General features: G+C 39.0%; 1 protein-coding gene across 2 annotated transcripts; it reads right to left on the reverse strand.

Annotated features, from left to right (window-relative positions):
* Positions 1-377: 377 nt before the first annotated feature.
* TCTN2 (tectonic family member 2) lies at positions 378-11,241 on the reverse strand. Of its 2 annotated transcripts, none has more exons than XM_074606960.1 (18): positions 11,141-11,241; positions 10,149-10,262; positions 9,778-9,851; positions 8,831-9,026; positions 8,483-8,583; positions 8,034-8,230; positions 7,675-7,798; positions 6,889-7,024; positions 6,184-6,249; positions 5,216-5,344; positions 4,875-4,952; positions 4,462-4,542; positions 4,046-4,157; positions 3,555-3,658; positions 2,998-3,154; positions 2,081-2,206; positions 1,485-1,573; positions 378-675 (listed from the first exon to the last, which is right to left on the reverse strand). In XM_074606960.1, exons 2-18 carry the CDS (start codon positions 10,237-10,239, stop codon positions 560-562), a joined length of 1,977 nt encoding a protein of 658 aa, XP_074463061.1. In that variant the 5' UTR covers positions 10,240-10,262; positions 11,141-11,241; the 3' UTR covers positions 378-559. The 2 variants fall into 2 exon arrangements, with proteins under 2 accessions (XP_074463061.1, XP_074463060.1); XM_074606959.1 differs by having other exon boundaries at positions 11,089-11,232.
* Between the last annotated feature and the right edge of the window lie 285 nt (positions 11,242-11,526).

Genomic DNA, 11,526 nt, shown 5'->3' on the forward strand with positions numbered 1-11,526 from the left:
GTAAATGTTGTCTGTACCCTGTGTAGCCCAGATCAGGTACAGGTTGCCAAAGAGTTAACTGGAAGAGAGAATTACAGATCAATCTGTCCGATGCCCCAAAAATAGGTGGGCATGACGGGTTTGCTATGGAAAGGAACCGCCGCAGTGACCTGCTGTGCCAGGACAGGAGAACACACCTGACAGGACAACAGCGGTCCATCCCTGAGGATGACAACGGTCTGTCCATAAGGATGACAACAGTGTGTCCATGAGGATGACAACCCGACCCCTCTGCAGCCGCAGGGCTGGCCTCGCCTCCTGCAGCGGGTCATGCAGAGCCCACCCTGCGGGTGTCAGCTCTGCGCTCCTGCTCCCCCAAACACAGAGCCGAGCGATTAAAAATAATTCTGTTCCTTTTTTTGATAACACAACCATTTCCTCTGTATCGTAAGAGTATTCATTTTATGCATCTTTAAAAGTTTATATAAATTGTCTACAAAATCCAGGAATATTTATCCATACGATTTACCCAAAAGTACTTAAAATACTAACAAAAATGGTTCTTTTTACATCAATGTTTTTAAACCAAGGAACTATTCCATAATTTAGAAAACCAAGGGTTGCTCATAATCGCTGCAAGTAAAACAAGAAATGCCAATAACAGGCCTTTCGCGAGACACTGGGAATATGGTTCTCCTGCAGAAAAAAAAAAAAAGGAAAAAAGTGTAAGCATATTAGAGCAAAATTTTAGTTTAGACGACAACCCAAAGGATACAGATCAAAGTATATGCATAGCCTGAATAAAATAATGGAGCACAAAGCAAGGAATTAAGATGCATCACACTTACAAAGCTTCATAGTTTGTATAACTTTAGTCCCTGGAGTTGTGCAGGTAATAAACGGGCCACTGCCTCTGTCCGTGCAGCTCTGGGAACAGAGTGCAAGTGCCTCGATGCCCTTTGAAATGCCAGACATTTGATCTACAGAGCCTCCCACAAAACGTAACGTACCACAGTTCTACACAGAGGAAACCTAAAAATTAACCATCTTACCAATATGGCAAATTTTTACTGGAACTCGTGTGAGCTGACTGAAAAACCACATACTGGCAAAGTGAGAAATAAAGTCTTCCTCCACCCCGTGAGGGCAATGACACACACTGACAATGCTACAATTACAGTAGGAAATGGAAACAGAATGGTATCACAATGTGATATATTCTCCCTCCAAACTCTACATGGGAGTGAAAAAGAACCTCTGCCAAACAGATATTCACGAAATTTCAACCTTATCCACAAAGTACACCTAGTAATTATTTTTCCTCTAGTCGTGCTAAAAAATTAATGCATTATCAAGGAAAAAATTAAACAGACTTTTTGGACCACGCTTTCTAAAAAAGAAATTTTAATTCCCTTCTACAAAGCATTCTTTCAGACTAAATTCCACACATCTAATTATGTTTCAAAGAACAGTTCACAGCATTCCACACTGCTGATTATTTTTACCTGTGTAAAAACGTGTCAATGGATAAAAAAGTTGTGGCCAGCACACAGCATTTCGATTGCAGTCAAATTCTGTATAATTCATCTGAAATCTGAAGAAAAAAGAAAAACAACAGATTTATTAACTACAGTACCGGAACACCAGCATAAGTGCAAAAAACAGAGTGCAAAGGTGTCCAAGATTACAGGAAAAAACAAAACTAAGCCACAAACTTCTCATTATTTTCTTATGACTTTTTTTCTTTAATAAAAACAGGAGCCTCCCCTCTACTCCATTTCTGTAATTTTTAGTCAGATGCGCCTTTTTGTGATGAACATTTTCAGACAATGTTTGGGAGCCTCACTCAGCATCCCTTATCCACTCATGTAAACAACACAAACACTTGTCCGCTAAAGCCAAATGACAACTTCGCAGGGTAATTTACAGCCCTTCATGTTCTTCATGCTCCTGAGGAAGATTGTCACTAACAGAATTGTTACTCAATAAACCTTTGAACCAGGCCTTATTGCTCTGTACTCTACCAAACCAAAGTAACCTTTTGATCAATGCTATTCACATCTGCTTAACATAATGTGAAGTATCCATGTTTTTAAGTTACCTTGTCATTGGAATGGGCGGCTGCGCTGGCACTTTGATAAACTGCACAGAAGCAGTCACGGGAAGAAAGCTGGTGCTGTTTTCACAGATAAGCCCGCACTGGAATTGCCATATGACCGTTGAGTAACTGTAAGAATATGCATAACTATTACTTGAGGGCTGTAAATGGATATTTAGAGCCTAAACAGAACGATGAAAGGACAAAATACACAGTATTTAGGAGGCGGTTCATGATTTCTGCATTTTCAACACCATGCAGGGAGAGAACTTGCAAAGTCTGGAAATGAGGCAAAATGGAACAGAATCCCATGTATTTGATTGGGATTGACTTGGGGGGGCAGAGGAGAAAATGTCTGCAGAGTGAAAATTCCCTCTTTCAGGAAACAACAAACCATTCGTTTAGATTTGGTGTTGGGGGATATGGTGTAGGGGAGAACTTTGTAGAGTGGGGTTGATGGTTGGACTTGATGATCCCAAGGATCTTTTCCAACCTGAATGATTCTATGATTTACCACCGCTCTCAAGAAGAGCTCTACATTGAGGTGAGCTGGAGCACAAGATAATGTTGCCACTTCCATCATGTGACAAGAAATTAAAATGTTCTTCTGATGGAATGCCTTTCATATGCCTACTACTGGCAGCTTCATAGATTTTATTTAATATTTCAGTGAAGTAGAAAGATAATCTACTGTTAACCATTACTATTTTTTAAATTATTATTTTCATTTCAGAGGGAGAAAGGCAAACCTGGTTGTTATCAAAGGAATTTGGGCTGCAAACACAAACAAAAGGCATGTACAAAATTAGAAATAAAGAAATAACATTTTTGTTTGTAAAATTTAATCTGGATATTTTAGGTAAGCAAGTCTCAAAACGAAACATTTATTTGTCAGATAGCAGAGACACAACTCTCTCTACCTGATCTGCACAGCAAGAATCTCTTGCTGGGGAATCCCTTGTAGTGCACCCACATCAGCAAAGATTATGCGAATATTCAGATTTGCAGGAATATCTGGACAAATGCCTTTTAAGTTTCCACTGCTCACATTGGTATCAGAATTAAAGGGATCAAGACCTATAGAGGAGAACAGAGTTATTTAAATGAAAATAAGATGGAGAACATTATATTTTCCATAATTCTATTATTGTCATAGTCCCATGCAATATCAGTAACTTTCACACAGGAATGCAGCAAAAAACACACATAAAAACAAGGAGTACTTCATCAACAGAGAACTAAAATACCAAGCCATATGTGTACTAGCTGACAGGAAAATACATGTTAGTGCAGTTTCTGTATGCATATTGAGTTACATGCATGTGTGCACACATATATGGATAGATGGATGGATGGATCCAGACACACAGATCAGTATCTCTAGGGATTTGTAATTACAGTTTGGTTTTATTCTGAGAGGCTCTTTTCATCATACAGGCATATTTAGACTATAAACAATAACACAAATCTCACTTACGTATTATTTCCACCCAGTCGTTTAGATCACTGTAACTTGAATTGTCCCTCTTTCCAACATGAGTAGCTTGTATTAATGAATTCAATTTCTCAGTTACATTTGCTCTGCAAAATAAGAATGCCAGATTACACAAAAAGTAAATCTGTACTGTCTGCCACTCTGGGTTGCATTATTACTATATCATAAGGTCCGTTTCCTTTGAAAGATGTTATAACTCAACAAAAACAAACTTGAACTATTGAATTATCTGTTGAATGGAAGAAATGGCAAAGCATTCCACTCCAACATAAACCTCATTGGAATACAGAGAGATCTGAGTGAAACTATTATTATAATTTCCTTTTTTTAAAAATGTGAGACTATGAGCTGCAGAAAGCTGAAATAAATGCATGCACGACCATTTAAAAAGAACGTAAGAGCACTGATAGCAGACACTTGCAAATAATCATGTAATAAGCAACAAGAAAAACAATTCAACCTACGTAGCTCACCTTAAAAGGCTGCAATCTTCATCAATACCAACTTCTAGAATGCACCCAGAGAATGAATCTAGTCCGAATAAAACTGGTGTAGAAGTTGCCAATGTACATAAACCTCTGCCAGCTATGAAATGAAAACATCTTACTTGAGCTTTCTTATAGAAACCTTTTGATCTCTAGCTTTCAATTTTGTGCAAAAATATCAAACATTAGAATGCAAACCACCAAGCGGCATAGTTCCAATATAGATACAAGTCCATTCAACTTAAGTTTTCCAAGAAAGCATTAAAGGCTTACTCACTGAAGTTTAATAAAGGCTAGGGAATAGTCTAGAAAAGCAAAATTTGGAAGAGATTCTTGACTAAAATATATTTAAAAAAACCCAAAACATTAACTACAGTTGAAGTTGCAACCTCACAAGCCAGTACCTGGCTGCCAAATGTTTAGGCTTCCAAAAGTATCAGAAGCATTCATATTTGCAGCTTTCACTGGTTTTCCAACTTGATAACCTAAACATAAAAGGGTAAATCACAAACACTGCATAAGAATGTTTAAACATTAGCATTGTTTGAATAATAAATGGCATCAATCTTGAAGTAAACAGACAGACATTTCCATTACAGGAGGAATACAGTCACTTTAAATAATCAATATCTATACAACAAAAGCCTAAGAACTAATCACCGCTATTACAATTGCCAGTGCATTAAGCCAGGAAGGAGGGGGCTAGCAACATAAAGATGTATGAAAGAGATATAAAACATAGTCACCGATAATGATCTTGTACAGTACCAAATCTTTTTTATTTTCACTTTTAAGAAGCAAAATAAAGTAATAATACCTGGATTCCCAAACAGTACTGTTGCATTAATACTCTTTAAGCTTTGAAATTTGACTGTGAATCTCTGTGCCAGTATTTCTGAGAAAAGAAAAAAATATTACTTTATTTTTAAATAATTAGCAAAAAGTGTGCTCTACGTAGGATACAAATTTCCATCCTTCATTAGTAACAGAAGATTCAAAATAATACAAATTAATGGAAATCAGTCCCATGCATTTTCTTTCCAGAGTCCAAGGGAAATTCTTTTTAAGAAGTATTAGTAAATAAGAGATTCTATCACAGAATTTCCATGCTGGAGGGAAAAAAGTAAATCAAAAATTGTAAAAGAAATTTCATGATACCTCCATCACATAAACTTCCGAGGAAGACTGTGACATTTATTTGCTCTATTTTCTTGTCTTTCCAAATGAATGTATAGTCCTCTGCAAAAGTTACATTTTGACATAGAACCTCAGCAGCATGAAGGCTTTCTGGCAGGAGAAAAAAAAAAAAAAACATAACGAAAAGCACTGCTAATTAGAATGCTATATTACTGTAGCTGAAAAAGTACCCATTAAAAAACCCTGGCAAAATTCTGGAAATTATTCATCTTTTTGAGCATTTATTTTACTGTTTAAGTCCCATCTTATTAGGACAGGGCGACAGTACAATCCCACAGATTATCAATATTTTAACATCAGCGGTTCCAGGTCCTTTTGTAGATAAATCTCTCCTGAAGAACCCAGCATTGGACTTTACATCACCAGCTGATGCACTTCTCTGGACTCAGGACTCCCTCTGCTTTCATCACATCCTTCCCAGGGAGCCATCACTGCCCAGAAAACCACATTAGTTTGAATCCCAGTAGTTCCATTTGTGCTGCATTACCCTCCCACTGACTGGGAACCGTTCTATAAAAAATAACTGCTTCATTGGATGAAAAAGCCTCTTGAAAAGGCACGAGAGCTTTCAAAACAGAGACATATACATCAGCTTACAGTCTACCCATCCCACTTACATGTTCATCCTGGAGATTTTTTAAAGCGTTCTTTATATCTTTGTTTATTTTTATTACTACTATTTTCTCTTCTCAAAAATTACTGTTAATGTAAGCTAAGGGACTTGATTTCTTGACCAACTTTTAACGAAGATCCAGTAAATTAAATGCTTTCTGCTTTGCAGTAAGCCAAACAGTTTACCTTTGGGGCATTAGATAATATACAAGATCCCTCCTAAGAATCACAGCAAGCATTTTAAGCATGAAAATCACCCATTTCTTATATAGTCCAGGTTAGGTAAGAAACCTATTTATTAAATGGAAGAGACATACCACTTTCAGTGATGAATTTGCCCATGTCAGTGATGGCCCTGTAGATGACATTTTGTTGGATGAAGTCTGAGAATAAAAAAAAAACAAAAGACAGCAGTAATTCTGACTAATAAGAGAGACAGGCATACTGTTTTCACGTCTAAGATGCAATCCTTGTTGTTATGAAAATGAAGTAGAAAATTATTTAGAAAATTAATTTTGATAAAGAAACAAGCAGATTATGTATATTGAGAGCATAGCTAGTTTCTTCATGCAGGCAATCATATTATCTCAAACTCCAGAAGGACACTTCGTAAGTATACGCTTTTGCAATGCAGAAAGTAACCATTTCTTACTAATTCTAAAATGATGATACTGCACCCTCTTGACAGGAAAAGGGCTCTGCAAGAGCCTGAAAATAGAAAGTGGGAGAGATGCTGTTCTGTCTCTATGCGTAGCCATAACCAGTACGAGTCACCAGAAACAGATAAATGTGAAATACAAGTCAATCCCACTATTTTTTATATCCTAAATCTTGGGAAATAGTGGGAGACTTGCTGGAAGGATATTAGAAACAGGAATAGAACACCCCCAAATGCTGAACTACAGCCACCAGATAACGAAGATATTACACATAGCTACTATGTCAACAGCACTCTTGTATGTTCTGTTCTAGCAGCTCTGAGAAACATAAAACACATTTCTGCTAGGGTTTATGCAGCATACCTCCAGCACCACTGTTTACTCTCACGTCATGGGGCAGTCCTTCCTTGTAAGATGCTAGATTGGTAAGGCATTTGACATCAAAGTTCTGGAGATACGCTACGGGGGCATTTCCAACACACTGTCCAGCCATGGATTGCTGCAGTTAGTTCAACAGAAATAAGTATGTTGGACCCTCTTCTAGCTCCTTGCTTTTCATTTTAAGACTGTTAATGAAATGCTCCAAGTATGTACTGCAGCCATATGACACTTTGACAAACAAGTAATCTGATGTTATCAAAATACTTCAATCTGTAGTGAGAGAGGTTAAAATTTAAAAAGCACAGCTTTCAAAATAGTTTCAGTATACAGTATGGCTTCATCCTTGTTTGTCAAAATAATTAAAACCAACAAGTCTCTCTAAAATGCAAAAGGAATTTGAATAAAGTACAACCAGATGACTAATATTCAAAAGGAAAAATGATAGTGCTCAGTAATGCAGCAGGCAAACCAAAAAATACAGAAATATGATAAGACATAAACTACTAATTGGGATGCCAAGCTTGATTTCACCTCTTGAAATAATTAAAATATTATCATTTGGGGGGATGGGCAAGAAGATCAGGAAGGATAACATTTACTTTTAATAATGATTTCGTGGTTGGTTTGGGGTTTTTTTGTGAAAAACATATTCTACCACTTCACAACAGCAAGTTGCAGAAATGGTCACAAAGCGATAAGGAGTTTCATATATAAAGAATATCAAACAAACCAAGAGGAACCAAAAGCTCCTAAACAAGAAGTGATTACCTGGGGAATGGTAAAATACTCATCTTCTTCTGTCATAATTGGATCTCCTTGTCTGTAACCGGTGAAAAGTCTCCCAGGAGAAGTTTGTAAAGGGATCTTAAATGGAGGAACTCTAGGTGTAGAACTGAAAAAAAGTTTAAAAATTAAACAATTCTTTGCTCTCTACTTCACACAAATAATTATACATTTGCTTTCATGTCCTGTGTTCTCATATAGTACCAATGACATTTCTCCATTTGCACTTAAAGTTTGTACCCTAAAATTCCAATTTCAAAATAACTTTCGTAATAGAAACAGGTTACATTTTTGGTAGCATGCCTAATATGTACGTTGAGAAAATAGATTTTCTTAAGACTTACGTAGAGCCGTGATAAAAGTAGCCAAGAAATGGTGTATTGTTAAGAGAAGACTGTACACAAAGGAAGGGAAACCAATCAGGGATATATTCCATTGACTGAGAAGAGCACAGCTGATCAAAAGGTGGATTTACATCCCCACCAAACACTCCGTTGAAACATGATTCATTGAATAACTGCTTCAAGTCTGGGGTACATTCCTGAAAGGGAAAATAATGGTCACTTTTTAGCACAGTAATTGCATTACCATAGGCATTACAGTCATACTTGCAGGTAAAACAAACCAATTTTTTAGAGTGTGGTCATATTTACTATTAGAAATACTGGAAAATCCAAACAAGCCCTCTAGCCCCATCTAGTCTGAAGCATTCAGTACCTCTCTCGCCCCAGACAACAGAATGAACCTAGAAATTTTGAAAACACTTAATCAAAGTTTAATGTGAAATAAGTACCAGATCACAGCAACAACGAACATCACAAGCTCCAGCTGTCAAGTCACAAGGACAAGAGCCCAATGGGTGAAACACCTGGTTTGGGATGATAGTTGCATTTTCTGTAAAAGAATGTTAAAAAAAAAAAAAAGAAGAGAAAATCAGATTAAATAGATCTGAATCTGGAATCCAAGTAAATACACAATGCACACTGCAGTTTATTCTGACTGTGTACAAACCTTTTTTTAAATTTCATTAATGATTATTCAGTATCTCTTGCTGCCCAAATCCCATTTTTTATTTTTTTCATATATGGAGGAAAAGACCAGCCAAAATGCCTTTTCTTCTTTAGTATAACTAAACACTTACCTGACACATTTCCTGGAAAGGAAGAGTTGGCATATATTTCAGCTTGAATCAGGAGATGGGCCAACATCACTGAATCACGGCAAGCTAAAACCTGAAGCATTTCAACCACACAGAGAGGTGTTGTACAGCAGTCAGTAGCGTTGGGCAAACACAATTGCAGGTTTCTAGTCAAGCTTATAGTCACTTTGGAAGCAGTCTGAAAAAATGCAAAATAAAATTTGTCAGTTTTGACAGCTTGTATTAAATTACTCTTATTTATACCACTCAACAGCTTCTGAAAGAGAAGCTTCAGTACTACTGTGTTTTGTCAGTGCTACAATATAATTATATTCTTCCTATATAAAATCAGACATTTGTTGAGAGTGCAATGACAAAGGGTCTGCTACCAAGATATGCAAATACAGCAAGGATATGAACTGTACACAGAACTTTTTAAGGCATGCACACAGATTAAGTTACCTCAGAAATCCCATGCACATTTCTAAAGACAAGAACAACTACCAAAAAGTGAATTTCAGTTTTTACACCTAACTTCAGTTGAAAACTGGAATGACTGCAGAGTTGATAAAACCCCTAAGGAATTATGTATACCATAACACTGAAGGCAAGGCTAATAAATACAGACATTTTAGAGCTCATGCTGTATATAACTTTTTTATTTCTATTGGCTCCTTCCAGCAGATCTGAAACGCTCTCAAATGCTACAGCCAGCCAGGAAGTACAGGCAATTCTGGAGAGGATGAGAACAAGAAGGAACCAGTGTCAAAGCTGCACCTCAGCAAACTCCAGCAAGGACATCCACACAAAGGGATATGTCAAGGAAAAAAGGCAAGGGCAAGACATTCAAACTAGGTTGTTAATACATTAACATTTTGATAGTATTTCATTAGCCCCTAATATATGACAGTTCAGTCCTTGTCATTTTGAAGAATCAGTATTTTACATACCATACCAGGTGTTACATTCAAATTCCAATCACCAGCTCTTTTAATTCCACTGCAATTTGCAAGTTGCAATTTTCCTATATCAAAATAAAAATTAAAAAAGTATTCCACTGTCATTGAGAAAAGACTAGAAAATTAGAAGTACATTTAAACTCCTTTTGTGCCTTCAAGTAGGCATACCCTCAGGCCCAGCTGACAAGGAGGCTTAATCAGCAGAAGTCTTTCGGAGTTCCTATTTCAGTAACAATTAAAGCACTAAATGAAGTTCATTGCTGTTTCTCCATCAATTTTAATGGCAGAAAAAACATTCAGAATTCAATCGCATTTATTTGCATGCTATTTGGAAAAGAAATGAAAAAATGAAGTGTTCTTACCTGTCGCTTCATCTACAGAACTTAAAATTATAGAAAAATTAACTCCTGAAGAATTTCCAAGAAAAAATGAATTTACTCTGGGCCCTGACATATGGATAAATGATGGCTGAAAGACTAAAAAAAAAAAAGAAAGAAACAAGTCTTAACACACAGAATAAGTTGACATCTGTAAGACAATACTTAGGTCTTCGGCTTGGGATAGATTCTTACCTTCCTATACTTTAAATTGTCACAAATAGCACAAAAATATTTCATGATGCCTAGGACTGTATTTACATTCCCGCAAAGTGCTACAGCAGTGGGTTCACCGTAGCTTTCTATACTTCAAGTTTGCATTTGTCAAGATGCACAGTGAACACACAGCAGTACAACATTTAGGCAGGAGACTGCAGCACTTACTGGCCCATGCAGATACTACCCAAGTCAGGCAATAACATATTTAACATTTCTTGCTGACTTCAGGTCACACTTTTTGGTGGTATCAGGGGTGTAGCACTACCTGTGATCCCTAATTGCAGACTACTGCCCTCAGCATGTGGACGTAGTTTCAAGTTTAGGGCTCCAAGTTGGGAGTTTCACTAGAATTTCCTTTACAGACTTCACCAACGCTGAAAGGTCCAACAGAAGCAGCTCCGCGTTTCCCTCTCCGAGCTTCCCCCAGTGCTAAGCACTGGCAGGACCCTCCACGGCCACCACCTTCGGGCTGGGCCACCGAAGGCCCACGACCTCCTAACCCCAGGGGACAGCCCCCCCGCCATCCCTTGGGGCCTCTCCTCACGCCCACGCGGGCAGGCCCCACGGTTATCCGGTCAGGGAAGGTCCCACCACAGACCGAGCCCTCCTTCCCCTCACCGCCGGCCGCCCTTTTGGCCCCCTTCCCTCAGCAGTCTCGCCCCTCGGAGGCCGCCTTTCATCGCGGCCCCTGACGCCCTCCACCCACCGGGGTGCCAAACCCGCTGCCCAGGGCAAGGTGCTGCCAGCAGCAGCAGTACCGTCCCGAGGAAAGCTGCCTCCATAGCGTCTAAGGAGGGCCGCGCCGAGAAGGTGGCTGCTGCCCGACCGCCATCTTGCGGCGCCAGCACGGCGTCATGGCAACGGGAAGGGGCGGGAAGCGATGGCGGCGGCGCGGCTCCCTGACGGGGGAAGCGGGGACAGCAGGGGGGCAGCAGCAGGCTGTCACACAGCCCAGCGGGGCCGCCTCACGTCCCCCTCCGCCCGGGAGCGGCCGCAGAGCCGAAAGCGGGGTCAACCAAGGCAACCCTGACCTGTCTGCCCCTGATCTTTCCCCCTCACTCCACACAGGCCGCCTCCTCCCTCAGGCACTTCATCCACGGCCAGCTAGTGCTGTCCCGCTTTCACACAATAAAATTGCAACAAG

The sequence above is a fragment of the Larus michahellis genome, chromosome 13, assembly GCF_964199755.1.
Source record: "Larus michahellis chromosome 13, bLarMic1.1, whole genome shotgun sequence".
In the NCBI taxonomy this organism is placed as follows: domain Eukaryota; kingdom Metazoa; phylum Chordata; class Aves; order Charadriiformes; family Laridae; genus Larus; species Larus michahellis.